Here is a 27,107-nt window from a genome sequence, read left to right on the forward strand (position 1 = left end):
TCTCTTCCCAGTGACAAGCGAAGCAGAGGAGCCTGCCATCGACTGGGGGATCGGTCACCAGGGGAACTGCAAGCTGACTTACACTCCCTCGCCGTCGGGGTTTGCTGGGGAGCCGATTGGGATCTAGGGGTCCGCTGCTGGTGGGGACAACCCCTGGAACCGGTTCAAGGTGGGCAAATCCGAGCAGCCGGAGGGTAACACTTCCTCTGCTGGTAAAAAGGTTTAACGAGAACCTTGTCTGGAGGATTTCCTGGCTGAGGACAGCCTTTCTGAGGTACTAGCGGATAGCTGCTGGATGTATCATGATGGTCCTTCAGTTGCACCATCGCATCCTGGACCTTATCCCTGAACAGATTCTCACCTGTACAGGGGAGGTCAGCGAGCCTATCCTGGACCGCCAGTTGGAGGTCTGAGGCCTGGAGCCAAGCCATCCTTCTGGTGCCAACGCCCATGGCAGTTAAGCGCGGCTGCAGTTTCAAAAACATCGTAGGTGGAACGCACCTCGTGTTTTCCTGTTTCAAGACCCAGTGAGGCAATGGCAGCAAGGGCTTCTTGCTGTTGCTGGGGAAGGCCCTCTGCGAAATCCTGGACTCGCTTCCAGAGATTCCGGTTGTACTGAGTCATATAGAGCTGGTAGGCTGCAATGCGGGCAACCAACATGGCGTCTTGAAAAAATTTTCTCCGTATGGCATTTAACTCCCTATGCTCATGCCCCGGAGGGGCGGAGGCATGGGTACGGGAACACCGAGCCTTTTTTAAGGTAGACTCCATGACCACTGGTGGGGGAGCTGCTTCTCTCGAATCCCAAGGCCTATTGCACCAAGTAGGTGGCATTGGCCTTCCTGTTAACTGAGGAGACTGAGATGGAGTGTTCCCACATGCAGAGGAGGAGTTCCTTGAAAATATCGTGAATCAGAACCACCACGATTTCCTTAGGAGCATAGATGGAGAACTTCCAGCATCTTGTGACGTGAGTGCTCCACTGTAAGGCGCTAAAAGGGATGGCTTCAGCCATAGCCCTGACAAACCCCGCAAAGGACAGGTCTTCAGGTGGTGAATGACACTACTCCTCCAGAGGACAGGCTTCTGAGAGGGGGTCATCGGAGTAATCTGAGGACGAGTCAGTGGAGTCATCATCCCAGGGGTCATATGGACCTTCTTCCTCACTTGGGCCAGGACGCCAAGGGCGAGCGCAGTGAGGGGCATCGGCCCTAGGCTCTGAGGGCTTCGAAGGCCGTGAGGGCCCCGATGGATCCCCCAGTGCCAAGAATGAAGTCCAGACAGTCTAGCAGAGGTGCTAATATCGAGGTCGGAGGCTCGGCACTGGTATGGGGGCCAGTGGCACCGGCAGCTCAATCCTTTGCAGCGCTTTGAGCACCACCGATTGCACCCTGCGGTCCAACTCCTCCTGGAAGTCCTGAGTGGCCAGGACTGATGGAGGGGGACAAGACATTGCTGGCTCATCCTCGGAGGCACGGCGCCCTGCACTGTGTCGGTGGAGAATGCCTCGGGCTACCAGGGGCACCAGAGGATGGGGCCTCCGATGGCCAGTGCCGCTTCAATGGCAACTCGGTGGTCGCCAAAGTCGCCCCGTAACCGGAACTGTGCCTGGATGGTGACTGGTGCCGGTGCTTATGGGACTGCTTCCGATGCTTGGCCCGGTCTTTCCCCAGCGCCGAGGAAGTCGATGACCCCGAGAGTGGAGAGCCCATCGAGGGTCGATCTTCTCCCTGATCCTTGAAGGCGCTAGCCAGGGGGGTCACGAAAGGGAGTGGTTCAGATGGCTCCCCGCAATCCTTGGTTGTCGAAGAGACCGACGCAGGCGTGGAGGACTTTAGGGTCCCAAAAAGTTTCTCCATTTTGTCGAGGCATACCCGATGGCCTTTAGGTGTCATCTAGTCGCACAGATGGCATCCATGCTCGTCATGTGAAGCCCCCAGGCAGAGGATGCAAACCTCGTGCGAAACCATAATGGACATGATCCGCAGGCACTGGGGCACAGATGAAAACCGGTCGACGCCATGAAAAATACGTGGCGTTCGGTCAATGACCGATGGACACCATGGGGTGGGGAGTCAGGAATCGACTGCAAGTTGGAAAAAAATTGACCGAAAGTCTTACCGTACCTAGGACACACTGACTGCGAAGGGGGACCTGACTAGGATCTGCAAGAAACAGTGAAAAAATTTCCGAAAAATTCGAAAAAGTTGGAGCTCTACAGACCGTGAGGCAACTGCACCGCGGAAAAGATGAAACTGAAGGGGACCTCACGTGGAGCGCAAATAGTAGCAGGCTGGGCACACTCAGTCTGCTGGCCAAAGTTTCTAGAAATTTTGACAAAAGTTTTCCGTGCCGGGCTCCATCGGATGATGTCACCCACATGAGGACTACCATCCTGCTTGTCCTAGGAGAAAAACATACTTGTTTTAAAGGAGATTCAGAGTAATCAGAAGACCTATTGTCTTCACAAGGCCTTTCCCTACGTCTGAGGGGCCTGATTCATAGAAGACAAAATACTTGCCTTGCCCACATATGCCATTTACATTTAGTAAAAGCTGTCCAGAAAAAATAACTTCAAACAATGCAGGCACAATGAGCTAGTAATTTTCAAACTCTGCAGGCTGGCTTGCTAATCTCACAATACACGCGAGTCTCCCCTCCTCAGACCTATAATTTTTCTTGGGGGAAGCTGGGTTGAGGGGGTGGGGCATGCTGAAAAGAAATTCAGGCTCCTCTAAAAATACTTAAACTATTCAACCAATGAAGGACGCAACACCAAAGCAGCTTTTATGCTTTGAGGCTGCAAAACATCCTGAATTATTCAGTTATTACTTCCTCTTACTTCAGGCAAGAGTTTTCTCTGCTTTCTCTTTTTATATGGAGGGTATTATTTATTATTTACTTATTGGTTTTTAATACCAGTGTTCAATATAGAATATCACATTGGTTTACATTGTAGCTATTCAATATAGAATATCACATCGGTTTACATTGTGGCTGTGTTCAAGAAGATGAGGTCTTCTTGTTATATATTATAACATCAACATAACATCATCTAGTTCATATTTAACACTGTGTTTGTAACCGTATTGTAACTTCAGTAAAAATGTATTGAACATTGTAATTAACTCTTATTTCACATCGTATATGTTCTTATTTATTTAGGGTTATCCTATCGTGTGATGTCCTCAGAAATGGGTATTAAACCTTTGTTGCGAAGGTTTTGGAAAAAGCCATGTTTTTAGTTTTGTTTTGAAGGTTTGCATTGTTGTCTCTAGTCTTAGATGTGTTGGTAAGTTATTCCAGAGGGTAGGTCCGGCTACGGATAGAGTGCGTTCTCTTATCATGGTCAGGTGAATTGCTTTCGGAGAGGAGATGGGGGTGAGTCCTGTGTTGTTGGAGCGGAGATTCCTTTGTAGGTTGCGGAAGTAGAGGGATGAGTTCATCCAGTTGAAGTTGTCAGTGTATAGAGCTTTGTGGATGAGGGTGAGGACTTTGTATTGGATTCTGGATTGAATGGGCAACCGGTGTAGGTTTTTAAGGATAGGTGAGATCTTTTACTGTTTGTGAGTAGTATTGCTGCTGCATTTTGGAGTAGCTGCAGCAGTCTGAAAGTGGATATTGGGAGGCCAAGCAGTAGGGCATTACAGTAGTCCAGTTTGGAGAAAAAGCACTTGGAGGACCATTCAGAAGTCATGGGTGTATAGTAGTGGTTTGATTCTTTTTAGGATTTGTAGTTTGTAGAATCCGTCTCATAGTATTGTGTTAATTTGCTTTTTGTAGTTCAGTTCGTCATCGAGGATGAAGCCCAGGTCTCTAGCTGTGGAGACTATTTGCTTCTTTGTTTCGGGTACTGTGCAGTATTGGGTGTTTAGTGTGGTGTAATTGGGTTTTTTTTAATATGTAGGATTTCAGGTTTTTTATGGTTTGTGAGAGTAGTTGGGTTATCTTCCGCAGGTGAGTGTTCCATATTTTACAGTGGTTTCAAGGGATTCTTTCAGGGGGAGCAGGATTTGGACATCATCTGCGTATATGTAATATGATAGTCCTAGTTCGGATAGGAGAGCACAGAGGGGGAGGATGTAAATATTTAAGAGAGTGGATGAGAGGGAGGAACCTTGAGGGACACCGTGTGGGAGGGGGATTGGATTGGATTCTGAGGAATTCATTTTGACTTTATAGGTTCTGTCTGATAGATATGATTTAAACCATTTAAGTCTGGAGTTGCATAGGCAGATATCCTTCAATCTGGTTAAAAGGATTTCATGGTTGACGGTGTTGAATGCTGCTGAGATGTCCTGTAGGATCAGTAGGTAGGAATGACCATTGTCAAGGCCTTTGAGTGAGTCAGTGTCGGGGTGAAAAGAAGAGTTTCAGTGCTGAAGTGCTTTCTGAATCCGTGTTGAGCTGACGATAGTATGTTTTTTTCCAGGTGTTGGGTGAGTTGTCGGTTGACGATTTTTTCCAGGATCTTTGAGATGAATGGAAGGTTTGAAATGGGTCTGTAGTTTGATGGGTCAGTTTTGTCAAGATGGTGGGTTTTTTTTAAGAGTTGGTTTGATATTGGCCCATTTTAACCTGTCCGGAAAGATGCCTTGTTCAAGGGACCCAGAGACAGATTGCTCCATACATACTAAATAAGAGCAGGGTTTGAGTTTTAAAGTGGCTTTACCTTTGCCAGCTATATTTACTCAGAGAATGCATGTTTCGCCAACGGTCCTTTCCATGCAGGTAGTGACATGGGAGATATCACTGACAAGTCAAAGCTGGTTCAATGGTGTTTACAGCCAACTGACCCCCCCCCAGTGAGGACTTCTGGGTTTGGTTAGAAAAAGACTTGACGCAAGCCAAGATGGCTGACACATAGGACGCATTGGAGGAGCTCTCTCTGCGATTTGAGTTTCATTTTTGTATTTCCTGGATAATTTGGTTTGTTTACACGATGCCACACACAAAACGCAAAGCGAATTTAAAAAATAATATACCTGGGTAAAGAAGAAGGCATTCTGCAAACTAAAATCAAGAGCTTCTTTGAATCTACCCCAAAGATGCCAGAAACGAGGGTCGCTGAGGGAGGGAACCAGGAGCTCGGTTCCCTCTCTATGACTGAGATGATCTCGCTAAGCCCGGGGGCCCCAGAGACACCATCTCCGCCTCAAGGTCAGAGCGGAGTTGAATCGGATGAAACAACGCGATCCCTGAGGTTGAGGAGGAAGGAGATGTCATCCCCAGAGTCAGACGGAGGAAACTGAGAAAGAGCGAATGAAGGAGATGAGAGAAGCCCAGTGGGAGGAATCACATCTTCACCTGGACCATCTAAGGCTAAACCGGCATGAGACATCGAGGAAAGTATCACACTTCAAGAACCGCCAATTTTAATACCAGGTACTGTGTTTTCCTTGCAAAAGCCTCCAATAGTAACTCTAGATTTGCTTTGGAATGCCTTAGTCTCAATAGAGTCGGCGATATCGACATTAACTCACGCGTTCCTGGAGACTAATGAAAGGTGATTAAATATTGAAAAGACTGTGAATTTACAGCAGGAGAAATTAGAGAAAGTGGAAGAAAAAGTAACATCATTGGAAAATATTCAAATTAATTTGATTAAATCAGAAAGTATTGCGGAGAAAAAATTTGAGAACATTGAGAATTCTCTTCCATACCTGAACCTTCGGGCTGTTAATTTCCCAGCCTCCCAATCTTCAGGAAAAGACTTAAGACCTGGCTGTTCAAAAAAGCATTCCCGGACACCGATTAATCCTATTCAGCCAGTTCAACCACTACCCCTTGTAAAAATGTTATTACTAATGTAAAATGTTATTACTAAATGTTATTACTAATGTAAATATCTAAAAATGTTATTATTAATGTAAATATCTACATCCTATGTTATCCTCGCCCTTTCTTCTCTTTTCCCAGTTCTAGTACCTTGTTATTTGTAACTGCTTCCTCCTCACTAATAGATTACTCAATTTGTTATTTGTACACCCCTGTTTTATGTAAACCGGCATGATGTGATTGTATCATGAATGCCGGTATATAAAAATTTTAAATAAATAAATAAAAATAAAATTAAGAAAATGTCACCGGTGGATATATTTAAAAGTTACTTGTTGGAATGTCTTAAGGTTACCAAGAGTTAACACCAGTGATTACTAAAGCATTTTATTTGTCTAGTAAGGCAATGGTTTCTTCAGGAGCAGAAATGCAGGAACAAGTCGATGAATATTTCTGAATTGTTGGAGATGTCATCACAAACAGAAATACAAACAAGAGGAACATCACTAGTTTCATTTGCATTTGAATATGATAGAAATTTAGTACTGAAATTCTTTTTTAAAAATAGGATGGTTTAATACTATAGGCAACAAGTCAGGATTTATCCAGACATAGTTCGCTCTACACAAGAGCATAGGAAGAAGTTCCTAATTATGAGACCTGAAGTGATAAATCATGGGACTAGTATGTTACACTAAGGTATCCATAAATGCCTATTAAAATTTCAAGAAGAAAAAGGAAAATTAGTTTCTTACCTGATAATTTTCGTTCCTGTAGTACCAAGGATCAGTCCAGACACCTGGGTTGTGACTCCGCACCAGCAGATGGAGACAGAGCAAGACTTGTCGGGCACCCTCACATATAGTAAGGCACCACCCACAGCTCGTCAGTCTTACGAATGTCAAAGCAAAACAGCAATGAAACCAAACTATCTAACTATACCGCCCCACACTAGGGCCGATTCAACCAAAGTCCCCAGCTGGATCAAAACTTCCAGAAACAGAGGACCAACAACAGATACTGAAAAACCAATGGAACACCAACCGAGCGGACTCTTCTTAAATCTGAAAACAGACTTGGGTGGGAGCCTGGACTGATCCTTGGTACTACAGGAACGAAAATTATCAGGTAAGAAACTAATTTTCCTTTCCCTGTACGTACCAGGATCAGTCCAGACACCTGGGATGTACCAGAGCTGAACCACCGAGGGCGGGAACCAGAGAGTCCCGCTCGAGAAATCAGGTCCGTAACATCCAGTCCGATAGTGTCGCGCAAGGTATGCAACGACTTCCAAGTTGCCGCCCTGCAAAACTGCTGTGGCGACACATACGAAGATTCCGCCCCACGATGTGGTCTGAGCTTTGCATCGAGTGGGCGCGGAGGCCCACCGTGACAGACTTACCATTCAATAGGTACGCAGAAGAATTAGCTGCCTTCAACCACCGGAGCAATCGATGCTCGAGAAGCAGCCGCCACTCTGCTTTGGACCCGAACACACTACAAAAGGGAGGGTCTGAGGGTCTGAAAACCCGAAATGGATTCGTTACCACCTCCAGATAACGGAGCAGAACTCTGCGAACATCAAGTTTCTGCAACACCACAGGTCCTCAGGAAAGGCAGGCAATGCAATGGTTAGGTTCAAATGAGACGCGGACACCACAGAGGCAGAGAAGCGTGAGAACGGTTCTCGACCAAGCCAATGGCCTGTAACTCCGAAACTCGTCTCGCCGAAGCAATCGCCACAAGAAAAAACCGCCTGAAGGGTCAGATCTTGTAGAGTCGCTCTCCTGGAAGGGCTCAAAAGGCGACGTGCACCGCGCATGAGCACCAATTAAGAGTCCAGGAAAGGACCAAGGATGCCGCACGGAGGCCGCAGATGCTTAGCTTCCCGAAGAAAGAAGCACGCCACGTCTGGATGATGAGCCAGCGACTTACCTTGCACCTTACCTCTGAGACAGCCAAGCGCCGCTACCTGTACGCGGAGGGTGCTGCATGATAGGTCCCTTAGCAAGCCCCGCCTGAAGAAAAGCGAGGACATCCAGTAAGGAGGGTAACACCGGATTCACCTCACGCGATCTACACTAATTTTGGAACACTGCCCAAACCCGGACATATGCCAAACTAGGTAGACCGTTATCGAGAACTCAGCAGGTAGCTACCACCGCATCCGAACATCCCTTAGACTGCAAACGTTTCCCTCTCAAAAACCACGCCGCGAGACAGCAGGAGAGCCGCTTCCCCTCGAAAACGGAGAGGAGCCTCCTTTGCCAAGAGCAAGAGGTCCGCGAACCAAAGCAGTCGTGGCCACTCCGGCGCCACCATCATCACCTCTGGAGGCGACTCTATTCGACGAAGGACCTTGCCGATCAGAGGCCATGGAGGGAACACATATATGGGAACGTCCGTGGGCCAAGGGAGTACCAGAGTATCTACCCTTTGGCTCCTCGTTCTCTCCGTCGACTGACGAATTGCGGAGACTTGGTGTTCTGAGCAGTGGCCATCAAATCCATGTGTGGTGTTCTACACCGTTTGCAAAGTAGGCGGTAAGCCGCCTCCGGCAGCTCCCACTCCCCTGGATCCAATCGATGCCGACTGAGGAAATCCGCTGGGACATTGTCCACTCCGACGATGTGGGACGCCGTGATGTTGCTGAGGTTCCTCTCCGCCCAATCATGAGCAGCCGCGCCTGCTCCGCCACCGCTTGGCTCCTCGTACCTCCCTGGCGATTGATATACGCCACTGTGGTCGCATTGTCCGACAACACTCTGACCGAAGTCCCTCGGAGCAATGGGAGGAACGACTGGAGCGCCAACGTGACCACTCTGGTCTTCAAGCAGTTGATGGACCACTGTGATTGAGCTTTGGACCACAGTCCCTGCACCGAGCGGCCCATGCAAATCGCTCCCCAGCCGGAGCAGCTGGCATCCGTGGTGACTACCATCCAGGTGGGCATGAGTAGGGACACTCCGCGTGTCAGATTGTCGGTGCAGAGCCCCCACTGCAAGCTGGACCTCACCTGATCCGTGAGCGGGAGGGGAAGGTAAAACTCCTCGGACACCTGCCGCCAGCGGGAGAGCAATGCGGATTGCAATGGACGTAGATGAGCGAACGCCCAGGGGACTAGCGCCAGCGTTGACGCCATCGATCCCAACACCATCAGGTAATCGCAACCCCTACGGAATCCGGAGGGACAAGAGACGGCGTATCTGACCCTGCAGCTTGCAGACGCGTCCTTGGCCAGAAACACCCTGCCTTGCTTCGTGTCGAACAGTGCTCCCAAGTATCCAGGGTCTGGGTGGGAACCAGCCGGATTTTGGCGAGATTGACCCACCATCCGAGTGACTGCAAGAGCTGCAGGACTCTGTCGACTGCCTGTCGGCACGGAATCACGGATGTGGCTCGGATCAGCCAATCGTCCAAGTAGGGGTGAACCAAGAACCCCTCTTTCGCAGCTCGGCTGCCACTACTACCATCACCTTCGGAAACCGTCCTCCGAGCCGTGGCAAGTCCGAAGGGGAGAGCTTTGAACTGATAGAGTCTGCCCAGGATACAGAACCGCAGATACCGCTGATGGCACTGCCGAATTCCGATGTGAAGGTAAACTTCCGTCAGGTTCAGCGACGCCAGGAGTTCCCCTGGTCGAACCGAAGCTATGACTGAACGGAACGTCTCCATTTCGAAGCGAGGAACGCGAAGACACCTGTTGACACCTTTAAGGTCCAGGATGGGTCGGAAAGTGCCCTCTTTCTTCGGCCCTATGAAGTAAATGGAATACCGGCCCAGATGACGCCGGCCCAGATGACGCTGTCTTGGAGGCACGGGAACTACGACACAGCGTATCCCGAACCGCCAAACGCTTGATGCCGCCCTCGCAAGGGGACACCAGAAATTTGTCCCCCGGAACCCGAGCAAACTCTAACGCGTAACCGTGGTGTAGCACGCTGAGGACCCCCCTGGTCCGTAGTTATCCTGGCCCATTCGGGGAAGGAGCCCTCCGCATTTCAATGGGCTGGCTTCGGACCGGTCCCCGACGAGGAACCGCCTTGCCGTCCATCCGACGATCTCTGTGGTCGCGACTTCCTGGGCCCCCGAAAGCGGGACCTATTGGAAAACGAAGTCCGAGCCCCGTATCTGTCCTCCGGCAACTTGAACGCCCGGTGTCACCAAGGGACTCAATTGCGGAGCTAGAGAAGACGTCGGGCCGACACTGCCGAGACCGTGACCCTAGCCGAAGTCCGCAGAAGATCATGCATCGCATTAGCGCTGTACGCAATAACCGCCTCCAAGCCATCCGCTTGTGCCGCCTCCTCACTCGAGAGGCTCGCATTGGCCTGAAGGACCTGAGCCCAGCGCAAGCCGGCCCTCAGGGCAAATTACTACAAAGAGCCGCACGTACCCCCAGAGCCGAAAACTCAAAGCTGAACCTCCAGGTTTCTGTCTTGGATATCTTTGAGGGCCGTGGTCCCCGTCACCGGAATCGTCGACCGGTTAGTGACCGCCGAAACCGCTGCGTCCATTCGAGGAAGACGCAGGAGAGCCAACGCCTCCTCCGGCAACGGGTCCAGCTTATCCATAGCTTTACTAACCTTTAGGCCCAACTCCGGTGTCCCATTCTCGAAAACAGAATATCAGAAGTGGAAAAAAAAAAAAATGGAACGGAAAAGCCACCGCGGGTCCCGTCAGGCCCAACAGCACTGGGTCCATCTTAGCGTGCTGTCTAGCCTCCATGGGTGGAGCATCCACACCCACTTCCAGAAGAATAGCCGGGATAAGCGGTGCGAGCTCCACCTTCCGGAGCAAGCGCAGCACCTTGGGGTCGACACCTCCTTGTTGTACCCCGCATGAAGCGGATCCTCTTCCGCGGGCGCACTGTCGTCCGCGGGACCCCTACGTCAGGGTCCCCGTCCTCGGAAGAAGCCGAGTCGGAGTCGGTCTCCTAGGGGCCCCCCGCGGCCCAAGTGCCGCTCTCTAAGCGGGCCACGGGTCTCCGGGAACCCTCCCCCGCTCGCCTCTTCTGGGGATCAGACCGACTGTCTGGACCCCCCCTTGACCTACGACCGTTTCCGTCTCGAGCGTTTACATTTTAAAAATTTTCTTGAAAAGAACCGCGAAGTCTGACGAAAACGAGGGCCCCAGAATCCGAGCTTGGCCTCCTCCTGACTCCGATCCGCCGTAGACGCAGCCCCCCCGCAGGGAATTCCCCCCGGGGGTCCCGCTGCTGAGGAGCCAAACCGGCGGCCTGCCGCCATTTTCCACCGCCCGCCGCGTGGCCTCCCCTACGGACTCCAAAATGGCCGCCGCTCCCGCGCTAAGCGGGAACAGGTCGGCCTCACCGGCACCCGCAGGGGCAGCGAACGGCGGCGATCACGGTCGAGCGGGAACCCCCCCGACCGCCCTCGGACGACCCTTCACCGCCCGATAACCAAGAGGAGCATAGGCCGTCGCGCACGCGCACGGAGCCGCACTCAAAATGGCCGCCGTTCCCGCGCTAAGCGGGGAACAGGTCGGCCTCACCGGCACCTGCAGGGGCAGCGCGCGGCGGCGATCGCGGTCGAGCGGGAACCCCCCCGACCGCCCTCGGACGACCCTTCACCGCCCGATAACCAAGAGGAGCATAGCCCGTCGCGCCCGCGCGCAGAGCCGCACTCGCGGCACGTACCCCTCTTTGGCATGCGCCGCACCGGTCCGGACCGCCGAAAACGCCGAAAGAAAAAGAGAAAATCCAGCAAATCAAGCAGCCCCCGGAACGCTCCCCCCATGAAGAGCCAAGCAGACCGCATGGACAGCGAAAAAACGGCAAGAAATAAAACAAAGTCCTTTTTTTTTTTTTTTTTTTCTCTACCTGTCGCTGACCTTGGTCCTGAACTGACTGGTCCAGCGGGGGTGAGTGAACCGGGCTCCCCGGTGTCACCCCCGGCGCTGCTGCCAGAGACAGGCCGGGTCCTCAACCCTCAGCAGCGGCCTCGACCAGGGGAGGGTGGTCCCCTCAGGACCTCACAACCCCCCTGGGAGGCAGTCAGGACAAACGAAGCCGTCTGTAATTTTCCTTTTTTTTTTTTTTTTTTAAATAATCCAATCCAATTAAACCAAATTAAACCAAATCCAACAACCCTGACTAGCTACACAACTACCCAGGGATCCACAGAGCCTGTGGGTGAACCTGCCCCATCTGCTGGAGACAGAGAAAGACTGACGAGCTGTGGGTGGTGCCTTACTATATGTGAGGGTGCCCGACAAGTCTTGCTCTGTCTCCATCTGCTGGTGCGGAGTCACAACCCAGGTGTCTGGACTGATCCTGGTACGTACAGGGAACCAAGGTTATATAGGAAGGCCTGGCAGTTGTTTTGTAAGATAGGACATGTTCAAAACCCAATAACCCCGTTATTCACTATCACGGGCCATAATTTATTTACTCCCGGCAGAGAGAATAAAATTTTCTCCAGCTGGCATCAAAAGGGACTTACTTACATATTTGACCTGCAGGACAGGCTTACGGGAAATATAATTCCTTTTCACACATTACAGCAAAATTACACCCTGCCCGCATCGGACCTGTATGCATATCTTCAAGTTACTCATTTTATCCAATCCATGAAAGCCACTTTGCTACAGACTCCAGACACTCAAAAACTCAGAGATATAGTGCAAGTGAGTAAACAAGGTAAAGCAAATGTCTGGAAGCCAAATTTAGGCTCTTAGGTAGAAAGATTAAATCCAGAACCTCCAGGGTAGCATTCTCTGAAATGCTCCCTGTTCCACGCGCAGGTCACCAGAGGCAGGCAGAGCTCCGGAGTCTCAATGCGTGGATGAGACGATGGTGCAAGGAAGAGGGATTCAGTTTTGTTAGGAACTGGGGAACCTTTTGGGGAAGGGGGAGTCTCTTCCGAAGGGATGGGCTCCACCTTAACCAGAGTGGAACCAGACTGCTGGCGCTAACCTTTAAAAAGGAGATAGAGCAGCTTTTAAACTAGAACAAAGGGGAAAGCTGACAGTCGCTCAGCAGCGTATGGTTCGGAGAGAGGTATCTTCAAAGGATACTAATGATGCATTAGAATTAGGGCATCCCGACAGTGAGGTTCCAATAATAAGAAAAGTAGTCCAAGTGCCTGTAACTAAAAACTCACCTGAGCTAAAAAATTCTAACTTATCCCTATCAATTAAAAAGCAGAATGAAAATACAAACAAAAAACAAACTTTGAAATGTTTGTATGCTAATGCCAGAAGTCTAAGAAGTAAGATGGGAGAATTAGAATGTATAGCAGTAAATGATGACATAGACTTAATTGGCATCTCAGAGACATGGTGGAAAGAGGATAACCAATGGGACAGTGCTATACCGGGGTACAAATTATATCGCAATGACAGAGAGGAGCAGTCGGGAGGAGGTGTGGCGCTTTATGTCCGGGATGGCATAGAGTCCAACAGGATAAACATCCTGCATGAGACTAAATACAAAATTGAATCTTTATGGGTAGAAATCCCTTGTGTATCAGGGAAGACTACAGTGGTAGGGGTATACTACCGTCCACCTGGTCAAGATGGTGAGATGGACAGTGAAATGCTAAGAGAAATTAGGGAAGCTAACCAAATTGGTAGTGCAGTAATAATGGGAGACTTCAATTACCCCAATATAGACTGGGTAAATGTATCATCGGGTCACGCTAGAGAGATAACGTTCCTGGATGGAATAAATGATAGCTTTATGGAGCAATTGGTTCAGGAACCGACGAGAGAGGGAGCAATTTTAGATCTAATTCTCAGTGGAGCACAGGACTTGGTGAGAGAGGTAACGGTGGTGGGGCCGCTTGGCAATAGTGATCATAATATGATCAAATTTGATTTAATGACTGGAAAAGGAACAGTGTGCAAATCCAAGGCTCTCGTGCTAAACTTTCAAAAGGGAAACTTTGATAAAATGAGAAAAATTGTTAGAAAAAAAACTGAAAGGAGCAGCTACAAAAGTAAAAAATGTCCAAGAGGCGTGGTCATTGTTAAAAAATACCATTCTAGAAGCACAGTCCAGATGTATTCCACACATTAAGAAAGGTGGAAAGAAGGCAAAACGATTACCGGCATGGTTAAAAGGGGAGGTGAAAGAAGCTATCTTAGCCAAAAGATCTTCATTCAAAAATTGGAAGAAGGATCCAACAGAAGAAAATAGGATAAAGCATAAACATTGGCAAGTTAAATGTAAGACATTGATAAGACAGGCTAAGAGAGAATTTGAAAAGAAGTTGGCTGTAGAGGCAAAAACTCACAGTAAAAACTTTTTTAAATATATCCGAAGCAGAAAGCCTGTGAGGGAGTCAGTTGGACCGTTAGATGATCGAGGGGTTAAAGGGGCACTTAGAGAAGATAAGGCCATCGCGGAAAGATTAAATGATTTCTTTGCTTCGGTGTTTACTGAAGAGGATGTTGGGGAGATACCCGTAATGGAGAAGGTTTTCATGGGTAATGATTCAGATGGACTGAATCAAATCACGGTGAACCTAGAAGATGTGGTAGGTCTGATTGACAAACTGAAGAGTAGTAAATCACCTGGACCGGATGGTATACACCCCAGAGTTCTGAAGGAACTAAAAAATGAAATTTCAGACCTATTAGTAAAAATTTGTAACTTATCATTAAAATCATCCATTGTACCTGAAGACTGGAGGATAGCAAATGTAACCCCAATATTTAAAAAGGGCTCCAGGGGCGATCCGGGAAACTACAGACCGGTTAGCCTGACTTCAGTGCCAGGAAAAATAGTGGAAAGTGTTCTAAACATCAAAATCACAGAACATATAGAAAGACATGGTTTAATGGAACAAAGTCAGCATGGCTTTACCCAGGGCAAGTCTTGCCTCACAAATCTGCTTCACTTTTTTGAAGGAGTTAATAAACATGTGGATAAAGGTGAACCGGTAGATATAGTATACTTGGATTTTCAGAAGGCGTTTGACAAGGTTCCTCATGAGAGGCTTCTGGGAAAAGTGAGAAGTCATGGGATAGGTGGCGATGTCCTTTCGTGGATTGCAAACTGGCTAAAAGACAGGAAACAGAGAGTAGGATTGAATGGTCAATTTTCTCAGTGGAAGGGAGTGGACAGTGGAGTGCCTCAGGGATCTGTATTGGGACCCTTACTGTTCAATATATTTATAAATGATCTGGAAAGAAATACGACAAGTGAGATAATCAAATTTGCAGATGACACAAAATTGTTCAGAGTAGTTAAATCACAAGCAGATTGTGATAAATTGCAGGAAGACCTTGTGAGACTGGAAAATTGGGCATCCAAATGGCAGATGAAATTAATGTGGATAAGTGCAAGGTGATGCATATAGGGAAAAATAACCCATGCTATAATTACACGATGTTGGGTTCCATATTAGGTGCTACAACCCAAGAAAGAGATCTAGGTGTCATAGTGGATAACACATTGAAATCGTCGGTTCAGTGTGCTGCGGCAGTCAAAAAAGCAAACAGAATGTTGGGAATTATTAGAAAAGGAATGATGAATAAAACGGAAAATGTCATAATGCCTCTGTATCGCTCCATGGTGAGACCGCACCTTGAATACTGTGTACAATTCTGGTCGCCGCATCTCAAAAAAGATATAATTGCGATGGAGAAGGTACAGAGAAGGGCGACCAAAATGATAAGGGGAATGGAACAGCTCCCCTATGAGGAAAGACTAAAGAGGTTAGGACTTTTCAGCTTGGAGAAGAGACGACTGAGGGGGGATATGATAGAGGTGTTTAAAATCATGAGAGGTCTAGAACGGGTAGATGTGAATCGGTTATTTACTCTTTCGGATAGTAGAAAGACTAGGGGACACTCCATGAAGTTAGCATGGGGCACATTCAAAACTAATCGGAGAAAGTTCTTTTTTACTCAACGCACAATTAAACTCTGGAATTTGTTGCCAGAGAATGTGGTTCTTGCAGTTAGTATAGCTGTGTTTAAAAAAGGATTGGATAAGTTCTTGGAGGAGAAGTCCATTACCTGCTATTAAGTTCACTTAGAGAATAGCCACTGCCATTAGCAATGGTTACATGGAATAGACTTAGTTTTTGGGTACTTGCCAGGTTCTTATGGCCTGGATTGGCTACTGTTGGAAACAGGATGCTGGGCTTGATGGACCCTTGGTCTGACCCAGTATGGCATTTTCTTATGTTCTTATGTCTCATATTATTATCGGGAGGTTATGGGATTATCAAATCCCCAAGTTTTAACTCAGATTTATAACAATTGGAAAAAATGGGCTCTTTTCGATCTGACCTTTGTGGAATTTCAAAATTGTTTTAAAAGCTTACCTATTGTATCGGAGAATGTCCTCCCGCAAGAAACACAGTACAAATTTCTTTGGCAGAGTTACATCACCCCTCTCAAGGCCTACCAAATGAAGATTTCACCTTCCTCCCGATGCCCAAAATGTACAAACTCCGAGGGCACCTTTTTCCATTGTTTTTGGGATTGTGGGCCTATTTCAAAATTTTGGAGGAGGGTGTGCTGGGCATGTTCCATCTTCTTATGAAAGGAGTTGGTCCCTAACCCTAATCTTTGGCTTTTTGGAGTAAATGTAGCCACCCATATATGGCTCTCAGACTCTGAAAATCTATTTTTACTTAAGGCTGGATTGGTGGGGAAACAAATTATTCTAAAAAATTGGCTTAACCCCGGTAGCCCCAGCCATGAGCACTGGTTTCGTGATCTGGTGCGCCTATGCTCTATGGAGCATGCTATCCTCACGCCAGCTATGCCAAGGAAGTTTGTGCAGACCTCTAACATGGGCAGCCTTCACAGCTCATCTCAATCCTAGTATTGGCACATACAGAGACCCTTGGATCAAGTTTTCCGTGAACCAATCTGGAGAGAGGGTGCATGTGCAGTCTACTGGACACCGGGATCCGGTCCCATCGGGCGAGTTACCTTCAGATCATTCCAGCACCTAAAGAAAGGAACTTTTTCTTCTTACCTAAGACTTTTTTAATGTTTAAAGTTCTGGTTCTGTATAGTACTGAATATTGCAAAAACCTCTGATGGGAAAGAGGGGGATGGAGGAGAAGGGGTTTAAATTGTCTTTAAAAGTTGAAAAGTGGAAATTGATTCTGTTTATACTCAAATAAAACTCAAAGAAACTCAAATAAAACACAAATTAAAAAAAAAAATATATATATATATATATATATATAAACAACATAGCAGATAGTGAGCTTTTGATGTTCATTTCTAAAGGAAGCACATAGCGTGATCCATACTAACTATTCCATGAAACTCTGTTTTTACTTGAAGAATGTCTATTTTGGTGATGTAGTGTAACCTGCTTAGCACGACTGGTTCGTTTTGAGTGGGCTAGAACTGTTTTAAAATAAATAAGCAGCTGCACAGCAGCAATCAGAAGCAAGAGAGAAAGGGTAACCTGCAAAGAGATTTTATAACAAGTTGTGGCTTAGAGTGACTCCCACATGAGGGGAGCATGACCAGTAAGCGTTTCTGCAACTTCCATCTGCTGCCTTAAACCTCACTGTTTTCAGTACTGACACCTCCTCCTCTTGCAGTTTATGATCTCCTCTACACAGGGCTGTACGTACATCAGGAAAAGGTACTCCACACTGCCATCCATCCCAGCTCCTGCAGTCTGAAACCTTCCGAACTGAACTGCTTTGTTTCATTTTGATTTATATTCCATCTTTCAGCCACAACTCAATAGGAGTACATCCAGGTACTGCAGGAATCTCCCTGTCTCCAGAGGGCTCAGAATCTAAGTCTGTACCTGAGGCAATGGAGGTCACAAGGGGCAGCAGTGGGATTTGATTCCTGGACTCCCTGGTTTATTGCTTATGCCTGGGATAAGCAGCTTGGAATCTACCTACACCTCTTGGGAACCTGCCAGGTACTTAGAAACAGGGTTTGATGGACCTCTGGTATGACCCAGGATGACAAGTCTTACATGATCTTATGTATTTCTCAGATACTCCACTCACTATTTTTCCCAGCCTGCATGCAAGTCTGCTGAACTTATGAGTTACAAAGCAGTATCTGCTGCATGAAGAAACCGCCAAAATTACCCCAAAATATAAGGAGGTACTGCATTATGCAGCTCAAATTTAAGAAGAAACAAATGCACGTTTTAAACAAATTCAGGAGCATAAGAAATAAGCCTGAAACTTCAAAAAGTAACCATCATGTCGACTTTCTTTCTGCTTTCCCAGCTTACTGAATTTAGACAGGATAATGACGACTGATGTTGGGTCTGGCACGTCTGCAAGGCTGTACCTGCTCTCGTCAGGGAGCTGCTCTTCACGGCCGTCAGGTTTCTTTGGGGCGTCCCTTCCAGGAGGTTGTGCAGGCTGGGAAAGCTTCCCGTCAGGTAGCTGAGCAGACTCTCCTTCCTCGGACTCTCCTTAACTGGCACCCCGGAGCGACTGACGTGCGCTGGGGAGTCCGTGGCTGTCTCTCCACTCGTGTAACTCAGGGACTGGTAAGGATGGATCCCCTGTTAGCAACAAGAAAACAGTAAGAAACGCCTGCAGCGCCCTGGAACCACACTCGTTCTGAGGAGGGAATCAGTCACTATGCACTCAAGATGGTCCACAGTACAATATGAGCCCAAAGCTAACAATAGTCAATATATTCCTGCTCCAGTGGCTACATATCCACCACTGATATCTTGCAGGGTTTCCCCACCTCTCCCTTTCCTCCTCCCACGCATGGCTCTTTCCATCACAAGCTTCTTCTTCACGTGCACTTGAAGGGTGCAGCTCTTCTATCCTCGCCAGCCTCAAGTAGCTCCATTCTTTGCTTTGATCTCCTCCATGTGTCTCCCGTATCTGCACTCCTCCCCATTCTCCTCCCTAGAATGTATCCATTCTTTGCTTTGATCTCCTCCATGTGTCTCCCGTATCTGCACTCCTCCCCATTCTCCTCCCTAGAATGTATCCATTCTATGCTTTGATCTCCTCCATGTGTCTCCCGTATCTGCACTCCTCCCCATTCTCCTCCCTAGAATGTATCCATTCTTTGCTTTGATCTCCTCCATGTGTCTCCTGTATCTGCACTCCTCCCCATTCTCCTCCCTAGAATGTATCCATTCTTTGCTTTGATCTCCTCCATGTGTCTCCTGTATCTGCACTCCTCCCCATTCTCCTCCCTAGAATGTATCCATTCTTTGCTTTGATCTCCTCCATGTGTCTCCTGTATCTGCACTCCTCCCTAGAATGTATCCATTCTTTGCTTTGATCTCCTCCATGTGTCTCCCGTATCTGCACTCCTCCCCATTCTCCTCCCTAGAATGTATCCATTCTTTGCTTTGATCTCCTCCATGTGTCTCCCGTATCTGCACTCCTCCCTAGAATGTATCCATGTAATTCTGATTCTTGGCGTCACGGCACTGCTGGCGGCCACAGGGTGAATTCGTGTTTTAGGCATAATTTACACAGACAGAATTTTACTTTTTAAGTTAATGCCCAACAGATATTTCACCTTTTCAACCCCAACGAAGGAGTTAAGAAGGCAGAAAGGTAAAATCAGCAGCACTGCAGATTCGGACACAGTGTGCGGGCGACACAAAGGAGCCTTTCCTCAGAACCTCAGGACATGCTGTGGAAAGTCAGGTCCCTAAGTAAGAGGGCTTTTTAAATAATCTGCTCCATCCATATGGAAGGGGGGTGTTTCCCACAATGCAGTGGGGTCCCAGGGCACCATCAGAGCTGGGGAGGCAAGAATACGCAGGAGTTTGCATTTTCAAAACTATCTGCAGCGTTTTCTCCAGAAAAAGTCCCCACAGATAAGGCAGGTGCAACCCTCTGTGGGTGCCTTTTCCTTGGGACCTGTAGTCCCTGCATGCAGTGTGGGAGGGGATCAAAAGGCAGGTGCAACCCTCTGTGGGTGCCTTTTCCTTGGGACCTGTAGTCCCTGCATGCAGTGGGGAGGATCAAAAGGCAGGTGCAACCCTCTGTGGGTGCCTTTTCCTTGGGACCTGTAGTCCCTGCATGCAGTGGGGAGGATCAAAAGGCAGGTGCAACCCTCTGTGGGTGCCTTTTCCTTGGGACCTGTAGTCCCTGCATGCAGTGGGGAGGATCAAAAGGCAGGTGCAACCCTCTGTGGGTGCCTTTTCCTTGGGACCTGTAGTCCCTGCATGCAGTGGGGAGGATCAAAAGGCAGGTGCAACCCTCTGTGGGTGCCTTTTCCTTGGGACCTGTAGTCCCTGCATGCAGTGGGGAGGATCAAAAGGCAGGTGCAACCCACTGTGGGTGCCTTTTCCTTGGGACCTGTAGTCCCTGCATGCAGTGGGGAGGATCAAAAGGCAGGTGCAACCCTCTGTGGGTGCCTTTTCCTTGGGACCTGTAGTCCCTGCATGTAGTGGGGAGGATCAAAAGGCAGGTGCAACCCTCTGTGGGTGCCTTTTCCTTGGGACCTGTAGTCCCTGCATGCAGTGTGGGGGGGGGGGGGGATCAAAAGGCAGGTGCAACCCTCTGTGGGTGCCTTTTCCTTGGGACCTGTAGTCCCTGCATGCAGTGGGGAGGATCAAAAGGCAGGTGCAACCCTCTGTGGGTGCCTTTTCCTTGGGACCTGTAGTCCCTGCATGCAGTGGGGAGGATCAAAAGGCAGGTGCAACCCTCTGTGGGTGCCTTTTCCTTGGGACCTGTAGTCCCTGCATGCAGTGTGGCGGGGAGGATCAAAAGGCAGGTGCAACCCTCTGTGGGTGCCTTTTCCTTGGCACCTGTAGTCCCTGCATGCAGTGTGGGGGGGGGGATCAAAAGGCAGGTGCAACCCTCTGTGGGTGCCTTTTCCTTGGCACCTGTAGACCCTGCATGCAGTGTGGGGGGGAGGATCAAAAGGCAGGTGCAACCCTCTGTGGGTGCCTTTTCCTTGGGACCTGTAGTCCCTGCATGCAGTGTGGGGGGAGGATCAAAACGCAGGTGCAACCCTCTGTGGGTGCCTTTTCCTTGGGACCTGTAGTCCCTGCATGCAGTGTGGGGGGAGGATCAAAAGGCAGGTGCAACCCTCTGTGGGTGCCTTTTCCTTGGGACCTGTAGTCCCTGCATGCAGTGTGGGGGGAGGATCAAAAGGCAGGTACAACCCTCTGTGGGTGCCTTTTCCTTGGGACCTGTAGTCCCTGCATGCAGTGTGGGGGGAGGATCAAAAGGCAGGTGCAACCCTCTGTGGGTGCCTTTTCCTTGGGACCTGTAGTCCCTGCATGCAGTGTGGGGGGGGGGGATCAAAAGGCAGGTGCAACCCTCTGTGGGTGCCTTTTCCTTGGGACCTGTAGTCCCTGCATGCAGTGTGGGGGGGGGAGGATCAAAAGGCAGGTGCAACCCTCTGTGGGTGCCTTTTCCTTGGGACCTGTAGTCCCTGCATGCAGTGTGGGGGGAGGATCAAAAGGCAGGTGCAACCCTCTGTGGGTGCCTTTTCCTTGGGACCTGTAGTCCCTGCATGCAGTGGGGAGGATCAAAAGGCAGGTGCAACCCTCTGTGGGTGCCTTTTCCTTGGCACCTGTAGTCCCTGCATGCACTGTGGGGGGGGATCAAAAGGCAGGTGCAACCCTCTGTGGGTGCCTTTTCCTTGGCACCTGTAGTCCCTGCATGCAGTGTGGGGGGGAGGATCAAAAGGCAGGTGCAACCCTCTGTGGGTGCCTTTTCCTTGGGACCTGTAGTCCCTGCATGCAGTGTGGGGGAGGATCAAAAGGCAGGTGCAACCCTCTGTGGGTGCCTTTTCCTTGGGACCTGTAGTCCCTGCATGCAGTGTGGGGGGAGGATCAAAAGGCAGGTGCAACCCTCTGTGGGCGCCTTTTCCTTGGGACCTGTAGTCCCTGCATGCAGTGTGGGGGGAGGATCAAAAGGCAGGTGCAACCCTCTGTGGGTGCCTTTTCCTTGGGACCTGTAGTCCCTGCATGCAGTGTGGGGGGAGGATCAAAAGGCAGGTACAACCCTCTGTGGGAGCCTTTTCCTTGGGACCTGTAGTCCCTGCATGCAGTGTGGGGGGAGGATCAAAAGGCAGGTACAACCCTCTGTGGGAGCCTTTTCCTTGGGACCTGTAGTCCCTGCATGCAGTGTGGGGGGGGGGGATGAAAAGGCAGGTGCAACCCCCTGTGGGTGCCTTTTCCTTGGGACCTGTAGTCCCTGCATGCAGTGGGAGGATCAAAAGGCAGGTGCAACCCTCTGTGGGCGCCTTTTCCTTGGGACCTGTAGTCCCTGCATGCAGTGGGGAGGATCAAAAGGCAGGTGCAACCCTCTGAGGGAGCCTTTTCCTTGGGACCTGTAGTCCCTGCATGCAGTGGGGAGGATCAAAAGGCAGGTGCAACCCTCTGTGGGAGCCTTTTCCTTGGGACCTGTAGTCCCTGCATGCAGTGGGGAGGATCAAAAGGCAGGTGCAACCCTCTGTGGGTGCCTTTTCCTTGGGACCTGTAGTCCCTGCATGCAGTGGGGAGGATCAAAAGGCAGGTGCAACCCTCTGTGGGTGCCTTTTCCTTGGGACCTGTAGTCCCTGCATGCAGTGTGGGGGGGATCAAAAGGCAGGTGCAACCCTCTGTGGGTGCCTTTTCCTTGGGACCTGTAGTCCCTGCATGCAGTGTGGGGGGGGGGGGGGGGGATCAAAAGGCAGGTGCAACCCTCTGTGGGTGCCTTTTCCTTGGGACCTGTAGTCCCTGCATGCAGTGGGGAGGATCAAAAGGCAGGTGCAACCCTCTGTGGGTGCCTTTTCCTTGGGACCTGTAGTCCCTGCATGCAGTGGGGAGGATCAAAAGGCAGGTGCAACCCTCTGTGGGTGCCTTTTCCTTGGGACCTGTAGTCCCTGCATGCAGTGTGGGGGGGAATCAAAAGGCAGGTGCAACCCTCTGTGGGTTGCCTTTTCCTTGGGACCTGTAGTCCCTGCATGCAGTGTGGGGGGGGGGGATCAAAAGGCAGGTGGCAACCCTCTGTGGGTGCCTTTTCCTTGGGACCTGTAGTCCCTGCATGCAGTGGGGGGGATCAAAAGGCAGGTGCAACCCTCTGTGGGTGCCTTTTCCTTGGGACCTGTAGTTCCCTGCATGCAGTGGGGAGGATCAAAAGGCAGGTGCGCCCCTCTGTGGGTGCCTTTTCCTTGGGACCTGTAGTCCCTCTGCATGCAGTGGGGAGGATCAAAAGGCAGGTGCAACCCTCTGTGGGTGCCTTTTCCTTGGGACCTGTAGTCCCTGCATGCAGTGGGGAGGATCAAAAGGCAGGTGCAAACCTCTGTGGGTGCTTTTTCCTTGGGACCTGTAGTCCCTGCATGCAGTGGGGAGGATCAAAAGGCAGGTGCAACCCTCTGTGGGTGCCTTTTCCTTGGGACCTGTAGTCCCTGCATGCAGTGTGGGGGGGGGATCAAAAGGCAGGTGCAACCCTCTGTGGGTGCCTTTTCCTTGGGACCTGTAGTCCCTGCATGCAGTGTGGGGGGAGGATCAAAAGGCAGGTACAACCCTCTGTGGGATCCTTTTCCTTGGGACCTGTAGTCCCTGCATGCAGTGTGGGGGGGGGATCAAAAGGCAGGTACAACCCTCTGTGGGTGCCTTTTCCTTGGGACCTGTAGTCCCTGCATGCAGTGGGGAGGATCAAAAGGCAGGTGCAACCCTCTGTGGGAGCCTTTTCCTTGGGACCTGTAGTCCCTGCATGCAGTGGGGAGGATCAAAAGGCAGGTGCAACCCTCTGTGGGAGCCTTTTCCTTGGGACCTGTAGTCCCTGCATGCAGTGGGGAGGATCAAAAGGCAGGTGCAACCCTCTGTGGGTGCCTTTTCCTTGGGACCTGTAGTCCCTGCATGCAGTGTGGGGGGGGATCAAAAGGCAGGTACAACCCTCTGTGGGTGCCTTTTCCTTGGGACCTGTAGTCCCTGCATGCAGTGGGGAGGATCAAAAGGCAGGTGCAACCCTCTGTGGGAGCCTTTTCCTTGGGACCTGTAGTCCCTGCATGCAGTGGGGAGGATCAAAAGGCAGGTGCAACCCTCTGTGGGAGCCTTTTCCTTGGGACCTGTAGTCCCTGCATGCAGTGGGGAGGATCAAAAGGCAGGTGCAACCCTCTGTGGGTGCCTTTTCCTTGGGACCTGTAGTCCCTGCATGCAGTGTGGGTGGGAATCAAAAGGCAGGTTCAACCCTCTGTGGGTGCCTTTTCCTTGGGACCTGTAGTCCCTGCATGCAGTGTGGGGGGGGGGGGGGGATCAAAAGGCAGGTGCAACCCTCTGTGGGTGCCTTTTCCTTGGGACCTGTAGTCCCTGCATGCAGTGTGGGGGGGGATCAAAAGGCAGGTGCAACCCTCTGTGGGTGCCTTTTCCTTGGGACCTGTAGTCCCTGCATGCAGTGGGGGGGATCAAAAGGCAGGTGCAACCCTCTGTGGGTGCCTTTTCCTTGGGACCTGTAGTCCCTGCATGCAGTGGGGAGGATCAAAAGGCAGGTGCAACCCTCTGTGGGTGCCTTTTCCTTGGGACCTGTAGTCCCTCTGCATGCAGTGGGGAGGATCAAAAGGCAGGTGCAACCCTCTGTGGGTGCCTTTTTCCTTGGGACCTGTAGTCCCTGCATGCAGTGGGGAGGATCAAAAGGCAGGTGCAAACCTCTGTGGGTGCTTTTTCCTTGGGACCTGTAGTCCCTGCATGCAGTGGGGAGGATCAAAAGGCAGGTGCAACCCTCTGTGGGTGCCTTTTCCTTGGGACCTGTAGTCCCTGCATGCAGTGTGGGGGGGGGATCAAAAGGCAGGTGCAACCCTCTGTGGGTGCCTTTTCCTTGGGACCTGTAGTCCCTCTGCATGCAGTGGGGGAGGATCAAAAGGCAGGTGCAACCCTCTGTGGGTGCCTTTTCCTTGGGACCTGTAGTCCCTGCATGCAGTGGGGAGGATCAAAAGGCAGGTGCAAACCTCTGTGGGTGCTTTTTCCTTGGGACCTGTAGTCCCTGCATGCAGTGGGGAGGATCAAAAGGCAGGTGCAACCCTCTGTGGGTGCCTTTTCCTTGGGACCTGTAGTCCCTGCATGCAGTGGGGAGGATCAAAAGGCAGGTGCAACCCTCTGTGGGTGCCTTTTCCTTGGCACCTGTAGTCCCTGCATGCAGTGTGGGGGGGGATCAAAAGGCAGGTGCAACCCTCTGTGGGAGCCTTTTCCTTGGCACCTGTAGTCCCTGCATGCAGTGTGGGGGGGGGATCAAAAGGCAGGTGCAACCCTCTGTGGGTGCCTTTTCCTTGGCACCTGTAGTCCCTGCATGCAGTGTGGGGGGGGATCAAAAGGCAGGTGCAACCCTCTGTGGGTGCCTTTTCCTTGGGACCTGTAGTCCCTGCATACAGTGGGGAGGATCAAAAGGCAGGTGCAACCCCTCTGTGGGTGCCTTTTCCTTGGGACCTGTAGTCCCTGCATGCAGTGGGGAGGATCAAAAGGCAGGTGCAACATTCTGTGGGTGCCTTTTCCTTGGGACCTGTAGTCCCTGCATGCAGTGGGGAGGATCAAAAGGCAGGTGCAACCCTCTGTGGGAGCCTTTTCCTTGGGACCTGTAGTCCCTGCATGCAGTGGGGAGGATCAAAAGGCAGGTGCAACCCTCTGTGGGTGCTTTTTCCTTGGCACCTGTAGTCCCTGCATGCAGTGTGGGGGGGGATCAAAAGGCAGGTGCAACCCTCTGTGGGTGCCTTTTCCTTGGCACCTGTAGTCCCTGCATGCAGTGTGGGGGGGGATCAAAAGGCAGGTGCAACCTCTGTGGGTGCCTTTTCCTTGGGACCTGTAGTCCCTGCATGCAGTGGGGAGGATCAAAAGGCAGGTGCAACCCTCTGTGGGTGCCTTTTCCTTGGGACCTGTAGTCCCTGCATGCAGTGGGGAGGATCAAAAGGCAGGTGCAATCCTCTGTGGGTGCCTTTTCCTTGGGACCTGTAGTCCCTGCATGCAGTGGGGAGGATCAAAAGGCAGGTGCAACCCTCTGTGGGCGCCTTTTCCTTGGGACCTGTAGTCCCTGCATGCAGTGGGGGGGGGGGGGGATCAAAAGGCAGGTGCAACCCTCTGGGGTGCCTTTTCCTTGGGACCTGTAGTCCCTGCATGCAGTGTGGGGGGGAGGATCAAAAGGCAGGTGCAACCCTCTGTGGGTGCCTTTTCCTTGGGACCTGAAGTCCCTGCATGCAGTGTGGGGGGGGAGGATCAAAAGGCAGGTGCAACCCTCTGTGGGTGCCTTTTCCTTGGGACCTGTAGTCCCTGCATGCAGTGTGGGGGAGGATCAAAAGGCAGGTGCAACCCTCTGTGGGTGCCTTTTCCTTGGGACCTGTAGTCCCTGCATGCAGTGTGGGGGGAGGATCAAAAGGCAGGTGCAACCCTCTGTGGTGCCTTTTCCTTGGGACCTGTAGTCCCTGCATGCAGTGTGGGGGAGGATCAAAAGGCAGGTGCAACCCTCTGTGGGTGCCTTTTCCTTGGGACCTGTAGTCCCTGCATGCAGTGTGGGGGGAGGATCAAAAGGCAGGTGCAACCCTCTGTGGGTGCCTTTTCCTTGGGACCTGTAGTCCCTGCATGCAGTGTGGGGGGAGGATCAAAAGGCAGGTGCAACCCTCTGTGGGCGCCTTTTCCTTGGGACCTGTAGTCCCTGCATGCAGTGTGGGGGGAGGATCAAAAGGCAGGTGCAACCCTCTGTGGGTGCCTTTTCCTTGGGACCTGTAGTCCCTGCATGCAGTGTGGGGGGAGGATCAAAAGGCAGGTACAACCCTCTGTGGGAGCCTTTTCCTTGGGACCTGTAGTCCCTGCATGCAGTGTGGGGGGGGGATCAAAAGGCAGGTACAACCCTCTGTGGGTGCCTTTTCCTTGGGACCTGTAGTCCCTGCATGCAGTGTGGGGGGGAATCAAAAGGCAGGTGCAACCCTCTGTGGGTGCCTTTTCCTTGGGACCTGTAGTCCCTGCATGCAGTGTGGGGGGGGGGGGGGGGATCAAAAGGCAGGTGCAACCCTCTGTGGGTGCCTTTTCCTTGGGACCTGTAGTCCCTGCATGCAGTGTGGGGGGGGATCAAAAGGCAGGTGCAACCCTCTGTGGGTGCCTTTTCCTTGGGACCTGTAGTCCCTGCATGCAGTGGGGGGGATCAAAAGGCAGGTGCAACCCTCTGTGGGTGCCTTTTCCTTGGGACCTGTAGTCCCTGCATGCAGTGGGGAGGATCAAAAGGCAGGTTGCAACCCTCTGTGGGTGCCTTTTCCTTGGGACCTGTAGTCCCTCTGCATGCAGTGGGGAGGATCAAAAGGCAGGTGCAACCCTCTGTGGGTGCCTTTTCCTTGGGACCTGTAGTCCCTGCATGCAGTGGGGAGGATCAAAAGGCAGGTGCAAACCTCTGTGGGTGCTTTTTCCTTGGGACCTGTAGTCCCTGCATGCAGTGGGGAGGATCAAAAGGCAGGTGCAA

At 50.9% G+C, this 27,107-nt stretch overlaps 1 protein-coding gene across 1 annotated transcript in view; it reads right to left on the reverse strand.

The window, feature by feature from the left end:
• Positions 1 to 501: 501 nt before the first annotated feature.
• Positions 502 to 27,107, reverse strand: part of LOC115082676 (transmembrane protein KIAA1109-like) — a gene marked incomplete at its 3' end in the record, with an annotated part of 49,790 nt that continues 23,184 nt past the window's right edge. The window contains exons 7-8 of the mRNA XM_029586871.1: positions 18,040 to 18,259; positions 502 to 638 (exon numbers count right to left, since the gene is read on the reverse strand). Of these exons, the coding sequence (XP_029442731.1) occupies positions 502 to 638; positions 18,040 to 18,259 (357 nt within the window). The remainder of the gene's footprint in view (positions 639 to 18,039; positions 18,260 to 27,107) is intronic.

The sequence above is a fragment of the Rhinatrema bivittatum genome, unplaced genomic scaffold, assembly GCF_901001135.1.
Source record: "Rhinatrema bivittatum unplaced genomic scaffold, aRhiBiv1.1, whole genome shotgun sequence".
In the NCBI taxonomy this organism is placed as follows: domain Eukaryota; kingdom Metazoa; phylum Chordata; class Amphibia; order Gymnophiona; family Rhinatrematidae; genus Rhinatrema; species Rhinatrema bivittatum.